Here is a 20101-nt window from a genome sequence, read left to right as displayed (position 1 = left end):
GAAAGAAATGTTGATGATCTTCCCCTCCTGGAGATATGCAGGTCATGCTCCTCCAACCACAGTATACCGAATATTATTGGGAAGTGCAGTGAGCGAATCCCGAAACATTGTAACTTGCAGCAATCTCCCACTCCAACCTCAAAAAGAACAGTCTTCTCAGTTACTGGACCGGATGACAGGGTAAACCCATCAATTGTGGCTACCGGGTCCAGTGAAGGTTTGGGCTGAAGGAGAATTTATAGGGTCTGGACTACCGTTGCATGTATAAAGTTATCTGTGGCACCTGAGCTGATCCTGGCTAACTGCAAGGGAATTGAGTGCAAGTGAGGGTCCCAATGTTGTTCAGTAGAAACAAAAGATTAAACTGCTGGCTTTCCCTTACCTCCATGATCGAACATTTGTGACCCAGATCCATCTACATCAGTTCAAGACCTGGTTCCTCGGGCCTGTGCATAATGGGTGGGCATAGCTGTATTGGGCTCCCTTTATCTCCTCCTCTCACTTGCACACCCAGTTGTCAATACAAAGGAGATGATCAACAAAGATGTTGAGTCAGGTAGGGTTCTCTCTATGAGCTAACTTGTCTTCTACCTCTTCACTGAGAATGGAACTGGCGCAGTTGTGTTGCCATATTCCACTACATTAGCTACCAGTCATCAGAAATGGGCAAAGTTTGAAGAGGCAGGCCCTTGCCTTGTCTAAGCTTTCAGAGGGTGGCCTATGCCAAGTGCACGTAGCGTGGGTGGTCATCAAAAATGGCTGAGAATTCCCACAGGAGTCATCCCAGTTGGAGAGTACTGAGCTAATAGGGGGGAGGCCCAATCTAGCACTTCTCTCACAAGCAGGTTAATCACCATCCCCACCTTTGCCTGGTTCATGGAGTACATTCAGGGATGTAGCTGGAAAAGCAGCAACAGTGGACTCCAGAGAGATTACTGATGAACCCAGGAAGCTGAGTAGCAGAAACCATCTCCTCAGCTGCCCCGGAACCTGCATGGCACATGTAAAAGCTGAACATTCTTTGGAAAGAGCTTCTGCTTTTCCTGCCAGGTGGCTCGGGGTTTCAGGAGGGGAGGTGCAGCGTGTTTCCCATTCTCCAGCGCAGCTCAGGCTGGCCCGGGATACCTCCAGCCATGGGAGGGTGTGGGGTTTGGGGCTCCTGCTGCTGGGGGGGGGGGGGGGGGGGAGAAGAGTGGGAGAAGAGGAAGAGAAGGAACTGGGAGCTCTGGGGGGTGGGGTTGGAGCATCAGGCAGAAGAGGTGGGGCCGGGGGGCTAGCCTCCCCAAAGAAGGGGTCCACCCACCACCCATGGTGCTGACGGTCTGTAGTTTCTCTCAAGCCTGGCACAGAGATTCTTGGAGGAGCTATGGAGAGATAAGTGACAGTATAGGGCTCTTTCCCCCCACCTGTCTCCCACAGAACAAGAGATGTTTTTGCCACAGCTTCCTCCACAACCAAAACTGCCTCAGGTTCTTGATGGGAGCAAGATGCTCCTGTCTCCCAAACTCCAGCCCACAGGAACCTTAAGTGGCTACTAATGTTTGAATTCGCAGCAGTTTCTTGCCTAGAGGAAGCCTCAGTTGCTACTGTCTCATCCCTTCTCCCCACCTCACCCCACCTAGGAAACTGCTTGACCAGGATGCAGAGCTACTACCTGGAGAAAGGAGAGAACAGGGTAGTCTAGGCCCTAAACACGAGAAAAGTACCTGGTTTTATTGCAGGATGAGTCATGCACCCAGCTGGGCCTACCTAAAGACCAAGTTTAAAAACAAAAACAAAACAAAAAAGGTGAGCCTCTGCAGTTTACAGACTCCCTGATGGACTGGAGATGCCCTGAAAACACGTACGTAGCACATGGAATAGCAAGAGAGAACAGCGGAATTATGAGAACTTGTTTTACAGACTATTTGGGATTCAAGAACTAAAATCTCTTAATCTGGAACATGAAGTAGTCAATAAATAAGCCTTTCCCAGCGCAGCAGGCTACGACAATCTCTCTCATCTGTCCCCTAAAAGGACTTTTCCACACAACTTAACAAGCCCCCACCCCCACCCCCCTCGCTGCCCAGGAACTCTTTGCAAACTGGATATCGTTCCTGGATATTACCAATGTGATCACCTATGTCACTGGATAATCCTAGATAACTATATGGAATACAAGTTAACACTTGTAATCATAGGTCTGCCTGCTATTGATCAATAATGCACATATAGGGAGGAGTGTTTAGTTATTGCTTACTTTTAAATTACTTTGTTTTACAATGTTTTGAAAATAGCAATGCCTCTTGGAGGCCTGGCAGACACAACAGTTTGAAAACCGAGTCAGATCTCAGAGGTGTCTGGGACTCAAATGGCAGAGACCATGCAGGAAATAAAATTCCCTGCTCTGTTTTCCTCTCAGCTGGCCCTGTAATTGTGGAAACATGGGATGTTACTACATCTCCTCAGATTCCCCCTAAAAATCTACTAGATGACATTATCTTGGCTAGAGGAAGCAGTGTGAATGACAGTCAAGTGCCCAGGACAAGAAAAAGATTTTGCTGCACCCTGGAAAAATGCTAACATGAAAACAAATTAAGAAAGCCAGATCTACTGATGTTCAGAGACTAAGTGCACGGATCCAGCTATGGGAAAGAATAATGGCAAAAGCAGTTTGAGGAAGGTCTCTGCATTACAGAGGTGTCTGGTAGTGACTTTATAATTAAGGTTGTGTTCCAAACTGGGCTTAAAATAGGGCATAAATTCCTGTTCTCTGAGAGTAGTTGGTTCATCAGCAAAATATTTCAGTTTCCATGTCCTTTGGATTTTCTGTGTAGTTTGATTTCTCTGAACACATTTATAATGGGAAGCCTCTGAATTTGGGTTCTGTCTGATTTTCTCCCCCTTGGCAGGTACTTTTCATAGATCTATCACCAATCTTAAAAATATTGTTTATTCATTCAAAAAGTGAGAGAGGTGTCTGCTGACTTGATCTCCTACAACAGATAAAGCTCTTTTAAACTATTTAGATTGACAGCAATTTTTAAGCAGCTATCCATGCTACCACTGAAAAGTGTGTGTTGTGCACACACACCTGATTGGAGGAGCTTTGGGGGTGGTACACAAACCTGACTGAGGGGTGGCAGAAGCACACAAAACTCTGCATAAAATATTCTCTATCAGCAACTGTACTTTTGCCCCCTTCGTGTTCACTCCCTACCACCCCCTCCACACTCATCCAACCCATATCCCCAGGTAAGTATAAAACCTCAAAACACACACACTGTAGTGAAGCAATTAGGGTTGCTGCACACAAAGCATGCCTGACACACCTACAAAAGCAAAGAAGTGAAAAGTTAAGCCACTTACCACAACATACCCTGCTCTCCTTCACCTACATTACCACAACTCCTGGACACCACAGACCATATTGCTGCAACCGTAACTCTGCTTCCTTAGGGATGGCAGGCTTCCATCACTATCTTAACCACCTGTCTGCACACCTATCTTCACCAAACTCCCAAAACAACAAACTACTGCACCAAACACCCATAAAAAGTGGTGGAAACAATCTGGTAAAGGAACATGCGCAGAAAAGCAAAAGGAAGGCGGAGTTAAGTTTGTGACATGTGGTGTCCAGTAGTTATGGTAATGATAAGGTTGAAGATGGGATATAGGGTATGTGCTGCTACGTGACTTAACTGCTCATTTCCTTGTTTTTACAAATTTGTCAAGTATGTGCTATGGGCAACAACTCAACTGTTTCGCAAAGATTTGTGTATTAATTATTTTTAATTTTTGTATCACAGCAGCACCTAGGGTCTCCAGCCAAGATCCAGTCTCACTATAAACCCTACATAACACTGAAAGACAGTTGACACATTGAGTAACTTACAGTCTAGATTAAAACAGGACAAACCGGTGGGGTAGCAGAAAGAGGAAGGTGAAGAGACAAATAGTCAGAAAATTCCAGGTTATGTAAACCAGCTATATGTATAATTTCCAACTCAACTCCCAGTACCTGTTCCCCTAAAATTAGACTTCTTTGGGGATACAACTATCAGCCCCCTAATGTAAGTGGAAGGGAGCTAACTGGAGGCAAGGTATTTTCAATGAAGTGTCTTCAGTTCAAACTCCTTCGCTCTCCCCACCACTTGGTCCAACAGAGATATTCACATCTGAATTCAGAACAAGATGTAGGAAACCAACGTTCTCCTGTTGACGGGATCCCCTTTTAGGGGACAGGCAGTGGGAGCAGTGAAGTCAGTCAGTGGGAACTGAGCAACTGAGATTTAAATTTTTTATTCAGATTTCTCAGATGCTCTAGGCATAATCAATACGTACAGAACCAGGTGAATATCTGAGAAATCTAAATTAAAAAAATAAATGTTAATCTCCCAGCTCCCCTGACTGGTTTCCCTCTTCCCCGCCCCTCAAAAGGAGGCCTCATCAAAAAAGAAAACACTGATTTTCTACACCTTGCTCTCCATTCAAACCTACTCACCCTCAATAACATCCTTATGGAAGCCTCACAGTTTCCTGTCTGTTACTGTTCACAGCTCAGGGAGATTACAAGCCAGCTGAACACCACCTTCCAGAAAGGTGTTGTCTTGCCCCTGCAGCCAACCAATGCCCCATTACAATACCACACTCAACCAGGCCAAACTCTCAGAATAGAGTAGAGCTAGCTTCACACCCTAGAGTCATACAACTTATAAGAGCCCACCTGTATTTATAAATACAATTGAGTCAGGGGACCAGTACAAGATGGCTGCAGCACTGTTCATGGCTTTAGCCTAAGGTCCAGTTTACACTACATATTGCAGCTGTGTTATAACCAGATCCTCTGAATTCAGTAATATGTATGGTTTGGATGAGCCCTAAGTGATTTTGTACTACCCTTAATTATCCAATCAGGGCTTGTTCTGCTGCAAGGTGAGAAGGTAACTGCCCCCTCAGCGTCTCTAGAAGCTGTTCCATCAGCTACAGGAAGCCCATTACAACCATATTAGAGTCCTTTTAAGGAAAGTTTTAATGACAGGATGTTCCATTCTCTCAGCCACTAATTACACATCATCTCTAAGTGAATGCCCAAGACATGGAAGTTCCATGCATTAAATGGCTCTCTACTATATGCACCAAGTTTCAAAAACTTTTTAGGGCCATAGCAGTCTGGAGCTTAGCAGCAACCAAACATGCAAGGTGACTCAAAAATGGCCTGGGCACTATCAGTAGCATTAGGGATTTGAAGACTGAAAAGTTCCCCCTTTTCAAACTAAATCTCAGCAGAGAATTGAGGCATCCAAAAAGTTATTGTCAGAGCCTAACTGTGGTTCTGAAATCCCTACACACATTTGTTGATGGGGAAGGAGAGGGTAGTCTTACTTCTTGATGCAGTTGGTCATGAGAAGGTGGACATCCTGTCTCTCATCCAGTAGCAGCATGGCACCTAAGTACCCAATGCGCTTGTCTGTGAATTTCTGAGAGGCAATAAGTTTGAGGCACTCCAACTGCAAAAAAAACAGATAAAATCAGTATAAGTCATACTCTTGTGCTGGGAGCAATAATAGTTTGCACTTGTATAGTATTTTCCGTCCAAGTATATCCAAGTGCTTCACAAAGTTCGTATTATCTCCATTTTAAAGATGGAGGGAGAAAGGCAACCCGTGACCTGCCTAAAGTCTCAGCAAGTCAGAAGAGGAGCCAGGAACAAAACTCAAGTCTCTTGATGGAGCTACCAGACCATGCTGCCTCTCATGGCTATGAAACTCTCTTAAAGTGTACTGGAGATCCATGAGCATGAACTAAAACAGGGTGACACAGAAGTATCAGTAAGTGAAAGACATCATCCATCATCATTCAAGGCATACTATAGGTCTGCACAAATTAGAAATCCATTCCAATATCAGTCTAATAAAGAAAATCCATCATGGATACAGAGAGAAAAGAAACTGACAAACCCAATCTCATTATATAATTCTATGTTGGATTCAGACCCCAAAATTCCAGCACCCATGAAATATCACCTATTAATTAAAAATGTACTTACTAATTGAGTGTATGTAAGGCACTTGACCAAACAAGAAGAGCAGACCTTGGTAATATTGAAAATAAAAAACAGTGCCTTCAAACAGAGGTTGAATAAGGAAGTTGGGGCAAATGTCACTCTGATAAGTGGAAGGATTTCATTAGGATGGACAACCCTTAAAACAGATGTAAGTGATATATTAAAAAAAGAAAATAAAGGGTAATATATGAGTTGATACAGATTGCTTAACTTTATTAACAACTTCCAGGGAACAAAGAACTAAACCTATCAGTGTTAGAAAATTGTATACACGTGCTTTAAGTTTCAGCAATCAAGATTACTGCTGGAATGTATAACCTCATGACTGTGTTTTTTAAAAACACACTGCATAAAGCTATTATGGAATAAAGACTGTAAATATGAAACAGCAGCAAAATAATGGAATAAAATAGAAAAGGTTGGTGAGGTAATATCTTTTATTGGACCAACTTCTGTTGATGAGAGAGAGAAGTTTTCAAGCTACACAAGTCCACAACTGAAGAGCTGTGTGTAGCTTGTCTCTTTCACCAACAGAAAAAGATACATCTCACTCACCTTGTCTCTCTAGTATCCTGGGACCAACACTGCTACACCACCACTGCAAATGGAATCAAATAATGCAAATTATAAGTACTGGCGCTAACACTAATCAATTAATGCAAGTTCAGTACTATAAAGTATGTTTCTCCATCTCTATATAACAAAATATACATTACCCTGGATATCTATATGAAATGCAAAATAGTGAGGTTGGGAACTCTGGATGGTAAAAAAAAAGTTGAAAACCATCCTGAAAGAAGAAAAAATATTAGAGAGAGAACTCAAACAGGACTTTAAGACACATACTGTATTGAGAAACTGCATGTTAAAAGGACTCAAACTGGGAATAAAGAAGCTAGTTCTGCTCTTGCTCTTTATACCAAAAAAGGCAAACTTAAATTTGTGGACCCAGACGACTAGTATTATAGTTCACTGGAAAAAACTATTAGTACAATATCTTGTAGTGGAAGACAAACATTATGAAAACTGTGCAAGAGAATTTTTTAAAAAATAGATAATAAAAGTACACATTGCACACAAAAACAATATACTAGAAATACTGAAATCACAGAGATGCTTTGATATAGACTTGGCAATCCTACAGTTATAGGGTAGTCATGAAGGATATACACAGAGGACACCTGAATTACATGACCACTCTTCCTCTAGCTCTCCTTTCTTTCTTCTCCTGACACTGTGCGCTCCTGTCCCACTGGGGAAACATTTAGCTTCCCACAATTAAAAGGAATATAAATAGTTACATATATATTTATCGTATTACGTTTGTGTTTAAATAACTGGGAGGGAGAGAAATGGTAATGATGTATGGCCAATATACAACATGTTGATGAATATTGTTAATTCTGTAATAAGACATTGTAACGGGGTGCATGGCGTGCCCTTGCATCTCCAATCTCTTGGCCCCGCTTCTCACAAACTTAGGGACACTCCAAGCTGGTGCAACACCCGTGCTCTTTGTCTGTGTTAGTTTTCCACCACCAGTGTCCTACTATATACAGGCTATTTACAGTGCCTTGGCCTAACACAGGCCCGGTCAGCAACAGTGTAGCAGGCTCCTACATCTCCCTGAGCCTCCCATCTCCGATGGTCTCCGCCCCACCTTTCACTCACTTCCTCCAAGCCTTACAGCTATTACCTAAAAGCAGCAAAGAATCCTGTGGCACCTTATAGACTAACAGACGTTTTGGAGCATGAGCTTTCGTGGGTGAATACCCACTTCCTCAGATGCATGCATCTGAGGAAGTGGGTATTCACCCACGAAAGCTCATGCTCCAAAACGTCTGTTAGTCTATAAGGTGCCACAGGATTCTTTGCTGCTTTTACAGATCCAGACTAACACGGCTACCCTCTGATAGCTATTACCTAATGAGGCTGGCAGGTGCAGTTAGTGATTAGGCAAACCTAAGCTATTTACCCAGACCCAATCCATTCCCCCTGATTGGGGCTGAAGTATCAGGAGCTGATGGAGGCTTCCTCAGCAGCGCCCTGCCACAGACATGTACCTATACAAAACAAGACAACTAATGTCTTGCTGTAAATAATCTTAAATATTAAAATAAAATATTCCTCCCAAAAAAGCCATCATAACAGTAAATTTAATGGCAAACAGAAAAGATCTGCACAGTAGAAACCCTATTATATAAACTAACTGGGAATTGAGAAGTTCATAAAATGGAAGATCTCAAAGTTACAACAGGTACAGTGCACTGCACTTTCTCCTTGTTCTTCAAAACCATTGCAAACTGACAGCTATTGCAATGTGAAGGGATGTTGACTTGCTCTTCATCAATACCACTCCTTACGTGACTTTCTCCCACCCCAAGTCAAGAAAAAATGGCCCATATGGTGCTCACAAGATCATTGTTTGTAAAATGGAGGTTCTAATGTAATTAAAATAATGTAAACTATTTAAAATCACAACCCAATCAAGATGTGTAGCCTTACTGTGGCAATTTGGGTGATGTGCTGCACCTTTGAGGTACCCTGCATAGAGCAGTGTTTCTCAACCTTTTTTATCCTAGGCACCGGCTTTCTGCCTTTCTAAACTGTGTCAGGGAGATCTCAGGTGTTGGCACTAGTCCATGTACCAGTCATTGAGAAACACTGCCCTAGAGAACATTTAAACATATACTAATCCATATCCTAAAACAGGCTAAATTAGAGAGAGTAACTGGTCTGACAACTTAGAAGAAAAATGGGTAATTCACCGAATACAAAGCTTGCAAAAGGAGGTTTGATAGTTGGCATGTTTCTACATCCCAGCTGCACACAGGCCCCATCTACACTAAGAAACTGAGCCAGATTTTGAAATGGCTTTTAGATACAGTATCTCCTTGCTTAAAGTTGTAGTTATGTTCCAGCCAATCAACAAGCAGGAACCGGTTTGTGGTTCCCCAACCAGGTATATATAAACCTCATAGGAGGAACAGCAACTCAGGCCTGGTCTACACTACCGAATTAAGTTGGTGTAAGGAGCTTATATTGACCTAATTCTGTAAAATGTAGCTCCCACTGATGTAAGTCACCCACTACATCGACACAATGCCACCTCCACGAGAGGCGCAGCACTTCGGTCGATGTAGCAGGGCGACCGTTACTTACATCGCCTGTTTGTCATCCCTGCACAGGGTTAATAGCTGGAGCCCCACTGCCCGCGTCCCGCAATGCCCCACACAGTTACATCAGTGGAAGCGCTCCGGATGAGGACATGCACTGCCAACAGAAGCAACATAGTGCGGATGTGAAATGCCACTTTAGCTACTGTGGTGGCTGTACTTTGACTTCATTTTGTAGTATAGACATGTCTTTAGTTTGCTCAATGTCACTCCAGGGTTTGGAACTGCCTGACAGTGCCAACAGACTTCTCAAGCCTTTGCCTGCTCCATCCCTGCTCCTAGTTCTACTCCAGCCTTGCTCTTATTCTCTCCCTGTACCTAGTCATACTCCAGCTCTGCTCCTGCTCCAGCTTCACTCCAACTCTGCCCTGGACTCCTGATTCCAGCTCCAACCACTAGGCCTGACCATCTCCATTCCAGTTCTGATAATCTGAGCAGACTCAGTCGGGCTCAGTGGCCAAGATGGATCTCCTATGCCAGCAGGTATCCCCTACTATTAAAATGAAGTCTCCAGGCAATCCTGCCACTGATACGGCAGAACTAGTTCAAGGTCTCCAGAATCAAGTGGCCTAGCTACAATGCAAAAATGCCTTCTTATGTTGACAGGTCCCAGCAGTCCCAGGCCCCCTCATGCCATCAGGCACAACAGCCCAAAGTCTAGGCCCAAAGATCCCACTATCGGAGAAATTTGATGGGAACCGTCAGACATTTTGGGGGTTCCTCAGTCAATGTCACCTGCTGTTCCTGTTGGGCCCACTGGTGTACCCAAACAAGCAGACCAAGGTAGGAATCATCACCAGCCTGCTGACAGGCAAAGCACTGGATTGGGCAAGGAGACCCGAGTCTCAATGACTCTGATGAATTCATTCGTGTCCTTTCACTCATGTTTTATGACCCAGACTGTGCCCGCTCCACCAAAGTTGCCCTGCATTCACTCAAACAAGGCCCCCATCCTGTTGCGGCCTATGCCATCCACTTCTGTCATCTGGTCTCAGACATGACCTGGAACGAAGCAGCACAGATTTATCATTTCTATCTAGGCCTGAATGATGAGATTAAAGAGAAACTGACCCGGTTTGATACCTCCACAGCACTGCTGCCCTACATTAAGCTATGTATCCAAATTGAAAACCATTTGAGTTATGCCAGGAAAAAAGGAAGGTACACACTCGGTCCCTGCCTAGTCTTGTCCCATTCCTGTCACACGCACGGACAATTGCTGGACCCGAATAAACGCAGGTAGACCTGACAAGACAGCGCCTCTCAGATCGAGAGAAGGAATATTGTCATCTGAATGACCTCTGCCTGTTCTGTGGGGAACGAGGCCACTTTGCCACCAAGTGTCCCCTCAAGTCCTGTCTCAGGACTGGTCTAAGAAAATGGGAAGGTTCAGCCTCCTTAGAGGGAATACAACCAGACAGAATGACAGGATTGGGTTCCCCAAACAGAACTCCTCTGCTACCTTGTGTATCCTAACCGTCAAGGACAATGGCCAATCCCACCTTCAAGTGCAGCTTTGACTTTGGTTCCTCTCTACATCTGAGGTGAGCTGCACCCAGCTTGCTCCGATAGACTCTGGAGCTTCCAGCAATTTCATGGACACTGGATTTGCTAAAACTAACCATCTACCAATGCAACGGATGTTTGCCCCCAACTTGGAGGAGACAATTGATGGCAGTTTGCTGTCCTCAGACCCTGTTGTCCATGAGACTGCACCTCTCTGAACTGTAATTCAAGACCACCAGGAAGCCCTGCAATTTAATCTGATTGGCTCACCCCAGTTCCCAACTGTGCTTGGTATTCGCTGGCTCTCCCTCCACAATTCATGCATTTCCTAGAGAGCATGAGAAGTCTGTTCCCTATAGGAGTAGCTTGAGGAAAATCTAGTAAACAGTTTTATCCATTATTCTACATCTCCTGCCAAGGTACATATATAGCGCATCCTGTGCCTCTGCATAGACTATCAAGTGCTGACCAGTATCACCATCAAAAATAAATATCCTTTCCCATTGATCAATGAACAGCTACAGTCAGCCCAGCTAAAATTTTCATTAAACTCTACCTATGTGGCACCTATAACCTAGTCCACATCCGAGAGGGTGATGAATGGAAAACAGCTTTTCGTACCTGGTATTGATATTTTGAATACCTTGTCATGCCTTTTGGTCTCTCTAATGCCCCTGCCACCTTCCAGCATGTGCTCAATGATATCTTCAGAGATGTTCTGAACCAGTTTATCATAATCTAGACATCCTTGTTTTTTTGTTTTTTAAGAGAACCAAACAGTTACTACGTGAACATCTCCAAGCACATGGTCTGTATGGGAAACTTGAGAAATGTGAATTTGATTGCACCACTGTGGACTTCTTGGGTTATACCTAGGGCTGTCAAGCAACTAAAAAAATTAATCACCATTAATCGCACTGTTAAACAATAACAGAATACCATTTATTTAAATATTTTGGATGTTTTCTACATTTTCAAATATATTGATTTCAGTTACAACAAAGTGTACAGTGCTCACTTGATATTTATGTTTGATTACAAATATTTGCACTTTAAAAAGAAATAGTATTTTTTAATTCACCTAATACAAGTACTGTAGTGCAATCTTTTTATCATGAAAGTTGAACTTACAAATGTAGAATTATGTACAAAAAATAACTGCATTGAAAAACAAAACAATATAAAATTTCAGAGCCTGCAAGTCCACTCAGTCCTACTTCTTGTTCAGCCAATCGCTCAGACAGACAAGTTTGTTCACGTTTACAGGAGATAATGTTGCCTGATCTTGTTTACAATGTCACCTGCTTTCTCATGGCACTGCTGTAGCCGATGTCGCAAGATATTTACTTGACAGACGCACTAAAGATTCATATTTCCTTTCATGCTTCAACCACCATTCCAGAGGATGTGTCCATGCTGATGACGGGTTCTGCTCAATAACAATCCAAAGCAGTTCGGACCGACACATGTTCATTTTCATTATCTGAGTCAGATGCCACCAGCAGGAGGTTGATTTTTTTTTTTTTTTTTGGTGGTTTGGGTTCTGTAGTTTCTCCATTGGAGTGTTGCTTTTTTACAACTTCTGAAAGCATGCTGCATATCTCGTTCCTCTCAGATTTTGGAAGGCACTTCAGATTCTTAAAGCTTGGGTCGAGTGCTGTAGCTATCTTTAGAAATTGCACATTGGTACCTTCTTTGCATTTTGTGAAATCTGAAGTGGAAGCATTCTTAAAACAAACAACATATGCTGGGTCATCATCCAAGACTGTAAAATGAAGTATATGGCAGAATGCCGGTAAAACAGAGCAGAGGATATACAATCTTCCCGAAGGAGTTCAGTCACAAATTTAATTAACGCATTATTTTTTAACAAGCGTCATCAGCATGGAAGCATGTCCTCTGGAATGGCAGCCCAAGCATGAAGGGGCATACAAATGTTTAGCATATCTAGCATGTAAATATCTTGCAATGCTGGCTACAAAAGTATCATGCAAATGCCTGTTATCACTTTCTGGTGACTTTGTAAATAAATTATTCCCCCTAGCTATGGGAATAAAGGGAAACAAGAAGACTTTTTATCAATACATTAGAAGCAAGAGGAAGACTAAGGACAGGGTAGGCCCACTGCTCAATGAGGAGGGGGTAACAGTAACGGGAGACTTGGAAATGGCAGAGATGCTTAATGACTTCTTTGTTTCGGTCTTCACTGAGAAGTCTGAAGGAATGTCTAGTATAGTGAATGCTTACGGGAAGAGGATAGGTTTAGAAGAGAAAATAAGGAAAGAGCAAGTAAAAAATCACTTAGAAAAGTTAGATGCCTGCAAGTCACCAGGGCCTGATGAAATGCATCCTAGAATACTCAAGGAGTTATTAGAGGAGGTATCTGAGCCTCTAGCTATTATCTTTGGGAAATCATGGGAGACGGGGGAGATTCCAGAAGACTGGAAGGGGGCAAATATAGTGCCCATCTATAAAAAGGGAAATAAAAACAACCCAGGAAACTACAGACCAGTTAGTTTAACTTCTGTGCCAGGGAAGATAATGGAGCAGGTAATCAAAGAAATCATCTGCAAACACTTGGAAGGTGGTAAGGTGATAGGGAATAGCCAGCATGGATTTGTAAAGAACAAATCGTGTCAAACTAATCTGATAACGTTCTTTGATAGGATAACGAGCCTTGTGGATAGGGGGGAAGCGGTGGATGTGATATACCTAGACTTTAGTAAGGCATTTGATACAGTTTCGCATGATATTCTTATAGATAAGCTAGGAAAGTACAATTTAGATGGGGCAACTATAAGGTGGGTGCACAACTGGCTGGATAACCATACTCAGAGAGTAGTTGTTAATGGCTCCCAATACTGCTGGAAAGGTATAACAAGTGGGGTTCCGCAGGGGTCTGTTTTGGGACCGGTTCTGTTCAATATCTTCATCAACGATTTAGATGTTGGCATAGAAAGTACGCTTATTAAGTTTGCGGATGATACCAAACTGGGAGGGATTGCAACTGCTCTGGAGGACAGGGTCAAAATTCAAAATGATCTGGACAAATTGGAGAAATGGTTTGAGGTAAATAGGATGAAGTTCAATAAAGATAAATGCAAAGTGCTCCACTTAGGAAGGAACAATCAGTTTCACACATACAGAATGGGAAGAGACTGTCTAGGAAGGAGTATGGCAGAAAGATCTAGGGGTCATAGTGGACCACAAGCTTAATATGAGTCAACAGTGTGATACTGTTGCAAAAAAAGCAAACATGATTCTGGGATGCATTAACAGGTGTGTTGTAAACAAGACACGAGAAGTCATTCTTCCGCTTTACTCTGCGCTGGTTAGACCTCAACTGGAGTAGTGTGTCCAGTTCTGGGCACCGCATTTCAGGAAAGATGTGGAGAAATTGGAGAGGGTCCAGAGAAGAGCAACAAGAATGATTAAAGGTCTTGAGAACATGACCTATGAAGGAAGGCTGAAGGAATTGGGTTTGTTTAGTTTGGAAAAGAGAAGACTGAGAGGGGACCTGATAGCAGTTTTCAGGTATCTAAAAGGGTGTCATCAGGAGGAGGGAGAAAACTTGTTCACCTTAGCCTCCAGTGATAGAACAAGAAGCAATGGGCTTAAACTGCAGCAAGGGAGATTTAGGTTGGACATTAGGAAAAAGTTCCTAACTGTCAGGGTAGTTAAATACTGGAATAAATTGCCTAGGGAGGTTGTGGAATCTCCATCTCTGGAGATATTTAAGAGTAGGTTAGATAAATGTCTATCAGGGATGGTCTAGACAGTATTTGGTCCTGCCATGAGGGCAGGGGACTGGACTCGATGACCTCTCGAGGTCCCTTCCAGTCCTAGAGTCTATGAGTCTATAAGAGGGCAGTATTAGTGCCTATAAATGTAAACAAACTTGTTTCTCTTAGCAATTGGCTGAACAAGAAGTAGCACTGAGTGGACTTTGTTTTGTTTTTGAGCACGGGATGTAACAAAAAAAAATCTACATTGTAAGTTGCACTTTCAGGACAAAGATTGCACTATAGTACTTGTATGAGGTGAACTGAAAAATATGATTTCTTTTGTTTATCATTTTTACAGTGCAAATATTTGTAATAAAAAATAATACACACTTTGGTTTCAATTACAACACAATACAATATATATGAAAATGCAGAAAAACATCCAAAATATTTAATAAATTTCAATTGGTATTCTATTGTTTAACAGTGCAATTAAAACTGCAATTAATCGCAATTAATTTTCTTTAGTTAATCACATGAGTTAACTGCGATTAATTGACAACCCTAGGTATACCATCTCTCCTATGTTTCGTCTATGCTAATTAATTAGCAGAGCCACGCACATCGGGCAGCATGTGTTCAAGTGCCCCTCGTCACCCTCTTTGCAGCCACATTGCTCCTGCAGTTGCTCCCGAGACCCTCCTGCTAGCTGTGCAGAGTGGAGGGGGGAGGGGAGGTGCTGATGTCACCCCTTTCCCCTGCCCCTGAAATCCCACATCCACAGAGCAGGGGAGAGGGGACAGGGCTCAGGACTGGGAGCAGGAGAGAGCCGCTATGGTCCAAGATCTGAACGAGCCTTCCGGGTGATGAGTGAGTGCCTTAAAGAAACAGCGCATGGTCTCAGACTTCCCTCATCTCCCCATCGCAGGGGCGGAGGGACAGGGCTCAGGAGCAGGAGAACTTTCAGTGAGTGCCTCAAAAGAGTCAGTGCGTGGCATCCCTCAGACACTTCCCCAGCAGCCAGCACACACACAGTCTGTGCGTGTGTCTGTCACACATACACACACAGTCTTTCACACTCACTTCCCAACACATACTTGAGTTATTGTTATTACTTCTTGGTATTTCCTGCCATGCACATATAGTCTCTGTAATTTTATTCTTTCAAAGTGTGTTATTTTAGGGTTTTGACTGGTCAATGCATTTCATAATTTTTACTTCTGTCTTACACTAAAATTTAATTCTTTGACTAGTGAGTTTTAAAATGTCTAACCTCTCCTGGCTGGAATAATTATCCCTATGTAACTTTTTAAAAACATATATCTAGGTTTTTTGTTTCTACTGGTGGTGCACACCTGCACATTACTTCAGTGCACATAACTAAATGTATTCCACACATGGATGGAAAAAGTTAGAGGGAACATTGCATCTCTCCCAGCGGAATATGTTTGGATGCGAAAAAGATCTCTGCAGTTTTGAGTTGGGCAATCCCCAAGTACATCTGCGATGTTCAATGCTTCTTAGTGCTTGCCAGCTTCTCTAGATGATTCATCCAAGTTATCTCACAATTGGTATTTCCACTTAGTTGCTATGGAAGAAGTCTGCTTTCAGCTGGACTCCAAAAAGCCAAATGGGTTTTGATCAGGTAAAGAAAGCATTTACTTCTGCCCTCATCCTAGTACGCCTGGATCCATCTAAACCCTTTGTCGTTGAAACAGATGCCTCCAGTTACATGATTGGGGCTGTATTATCTCAGCATCATGGACCCTTGAACGACCTCCTCCATTGTTTCTTGTATTCTAGGAAGCTGACACCCAAGAAACAAAATTATGAAATCTATGATAACGTGTTATTAGCCAACAAGGCTGCATTTCAGGAGTCATGTCACCACCTAGAAAGTGTATGCTTTCCAGTCCAGGTATTCACAGACCATAAAAACCTGGAACATTTCCAAAAGCCCACAACCCTCAACCAATGTCAGATACATTGGTCCCTCCTCTTCTCTAGATTTAACTTCACCCTGCCCTACCAACCCAGTACCCAAAATGGCAAACCTGATAAGGGAAATAACCGTCCCAAACCTGCCACTGTATTGAAGCCCTGCTATTTTATAAATGTGCTGGACATACCAATCTTTTGGCTATTGTGAAGTCCACATTGCCCAATGATCTGCTTGCAGTGACATGGATGTCAGCCAATTCTGATCCAAACTTCTTGGTCAAAAACAAGGAACTCTGCTTGAAGGACTGCCTTTATGTCACCAAGAGACTACTCCAGCTAGGCCACTATCCCCCTCTGGCAAGTCACTTTGGGTACTGGAAGACAGCAAAGCTGATGATCTGCTACTTTTGGCCAAAACTATTCTCCCTCATCAAATCTTACACAGCTTCCTGGGAGGTGTGTTGCCAGATGAAATTACCCCATGCCAAACCTCCTGATCCCGCTTCCAACCCCATCCCAACTCTGGGCCTCTATCTTGATGGACTTTATCACTGACCTCCCCACTTCTCAGGCCTGCACAGCTATACTGTTAGTCATCAACCTCCTCACCAAAATGGTGCATTTTGTGCCTTGTCAGAAGATCCACACTGCAAAAGCGATGCGCACTTATTTTTTGACCACATCTTCAAGTTCCACAAGTTACCAACTGACATTACATACAATTGTTGGCCACAGTTTATCTCCCACTTTTGGAGAGAATTGTTCAAACACCTGAAAATTACTCCATGCATTTGCTCTGCCTACTACCTCCAGACAAATGGACAAACTGAACAGGTAAGCCAAATTCTAGAACAATATCTTTCTACCATCAAGATAGCCAGGTCCGGTTCCTGATGTTCGCCAAGTTCACTTACAATAATTCTGATCACAAATCAACCAGCCAAAATCCCTTCTATTCCAGTTATGGCTTCCGCCCCCTATTTCATCCATCTGTACCACCAGCCTCCAATTTCGTTCAACACCTCCACTGCATTCAAGAAGAATTAAAATCACACTTAATCTTGGAGAACTACAAAAATATGCTGACTTTCATTGACAGGACCATACTCCCATGGCAGTCAGAGATGAGTTGAGAGCCATACTCTAACAGTTGGACATCTTCCAACCCTCAAGGAAATTAGACCACCGTTACTTTGGCCCATTCCAGATCATTCAACAGATTAACCCAGAGGCCTTCAAGCTCCAGCTACCCCGTAACATGAAGATACATCCAGTATTGCATGCTTCTTTGTTAAAGAAATATTTTCTGAGTTGTACAAAAGCATGTCCATGCCCCATCTTGGTTCGGGGGCAGGAAGAATATGTGGTAAGACAGATCTTGGACTCTGGGCTCCTCAGAAGACGACTGATGTACCTCGTGGACTGGGAAGTGCATGGACCAGATGACTTTTCGGGAACTTGCCAGTAACATACACACACCCATCCTCCTTCATGAATTACATCGATTGCACCCCAGCAAGCCAGGTCAAAAGACATTGGGGAAGTGCATCAAGGAGGGATTAATGTAAGGTGATGAGTCACTCCTGTGCTAGGCTCCAACCAATTCACAAGCCAGGAACTGGTCTTGTGACTACAGACTACGTACATAAACCTCCCAAGAGGAACAGTAGTTCAGTCTGCTCAGCATCACATCAAGACTTAGAACTTGCTTCCGCCTAAGAGTAGCATCAGGCTCCTCAAGCCTTAGCCTGCTCCAACCTTGCCCCTGCTCCAGCCTTGCTTCAACTCCACCCTGGACTCCAAATTCCAGCTCCAACCACTAGGCCTGACTGCTCCAGCTCCAACCACTAGGACTAACAATCCCTACCACAATTTCTGACCATGGCAACCTGGATGTGTGGAATACGACAAATATGACAACATGCTCTTGAACAAGGATTACAGGAGGGACAGTGGAATTTACAATGATTGAGAAGGTAAGAGTTTGCGGGCAGAAATTAGCTCAATTTGCATCACTGAGATGGAAAAGATGGAAAATCCAGGACAAGAAAACAGTCGAGAGATGCAAGACTGAACCGAGAGGAGACAACTGGGAGCCACTAGCAGAAGTTAAAAAAAGTAACTGAACATGTGAGTTTGAACGAGGCTGTCCAGAAATATGATGCAGGGCACTGGATTTCCAGTTCTCTCATTCTGCTGATTCTTCACAAGAGAATGATCCCTCCATGGACTCTTCTCTCGCAACTTCCCAATCCTGCAAAGTTCTCAAAATGCTTTCTTGTGAAACCCCCCCAGGAAAAACGCTGCAGAGTTCCAAGAGACATGAATCACAGTTTGAGAACCAACAATAAGAACATAAGATTGGCCCTACTGGGTCAGACGAAAGGTCCATCCAGTACAGTATCCTGTCCTCCGACAGTGGCCATTGCCAGGTGCCCAGAGGGAATGAACAGAACATGCAATCATCAAGTGATCCATCCCCTGTCACTCATTCCCAGCTTCTGACAAACAGGTTAGGGACACCATTCCTGTCCATCCTGGCTAACAGCCATTGGTGGACCTATCCTCCATGAATTTGTCTAGTTCTCTTTTGAACCCTGTTATGGTCTTGGCCTTCACAACATCCTCTGGCAAGGGGTTCCACAGGTTGTCTGTGCACTGTGTGAAGAAATACTTCCTTTTATTTGTTTTAAACCTGCTACCTATTAATTTAATTTGGTGACCTCCAGTCCGTGTGTTATGAGAAGTAGTAAACAACACTTCTTTAACTACTTTCCCTACACAAGTCATGATTTTATATACCTTAATCATATCTCCCCTTAGCCATCTCTTTTCCAAGCTGAAAAGTCCCAGTGTTATTAATCTCTCCTCATATGGAAGCTGTTCTATACCCCTATTCATTTTTGTTGCCTTTTTCTGAACCTCTTCCAATTCCAATATATCTTTTTTGAGATGGGGAGACCACATCTGCACACAGTGTTCAAGATGCGGCCGTACTGCAGATTTGTATAGAGGCAACATATTTTCTGTCCTATTATCTATCCCTTTCTTAATTATTCCCAGCATTTTGTTCGCTTTTTTGACTGCCGCTGCATACTGAGTGGATGTTTTCAGAGAACTATCAATGATTCCAAGATCTTTTTCTTGAGTGGTAACAGCCAATTTAGACTCCATCATTTTATATGTATAGTTGGAATTATGCTTTCCAATGAGAATTACTTTGCATTTATCAACATTAAATTTCATCTGACATTTTGTTGCCCCGTCAACCAGTTTTGAGAAATCCTTTTGTAGCTCTTTGCAGTCTGCCTGGGTTTTAACTATTTTTAGTAATTTTGTATCATCTGCAAATTTTGACACCTCACTATTTACCCCATTTTCTAGATCATTTATGAATATGTTGAATAGGACTGGTCCCAGTACAGACCCCTAGGGAACACCACTATTTACCTCTCTTGATTCTGAAAACTGACCAGTTATAACTGCCCTTTGTTTCCTATCTTTTAACTAGTTACTAATCCATGAGAGGACATTCCCTTTTATCCCGTGGCAGCTTACTTTGCTTAAGAGCCTTTGGTGAGGGACCTTGTCAAAGACTTTCTGAAAATCTAAGTACACTATATCCATTGGATCCCCTTGGTCCACATGCTTGTTAACCCCCTCAAAGAATTCTAGTAGATTGGTGAGGCATGATTTCCCTTTACTAA

The 20101-nt window shown here is 43.0% G+C and overlaps 1 protein-coding gene across 3 annotated transcripts in view; it reads right to left on the bottom strand.

Moving 5' to 3' along the window:
- The window catches only part of AP1G1 (adaptor related protein complex 1 subunit gamma 1), a 106537-nt gene that overhangs the window by 55977 nt on the left and 30459 nt on the right, over positions 1-20101 (bottom strand). For all 3 annotated transcript variants that reach the window (XM_030582273.1, XM_030582271.1, XM_030582272.1), the window contains exon 3: positions 5365-5489. In XM_030582273.1, the coding sequence (XP_030438133.1) occupies positions 5365-5489 (125 nt within the window). The remainder of the gene's footprint in view (positions 1-5364; positions 5490-20101) is intronic.

The sequence above is a fragment of the Gopherus evgoodei genome, chromosome 12 (assembly GCF_007399415.2).
Source record: "Gopherus evgoodei ecotype Sinaloan lineage chromosome 12, rGopEvg1_v1.p, whole genome shotgun sequence".
In the NCBI taxonomy this organism is placed as follows: Eukaryota; Metazoa; Chordata; order Testudines; family Testudinidae; genus Gopherus; species Gopherus evgoodei.
This window is presented reverse-complemented; position numbering and strand designations above follow the sequence as displayed.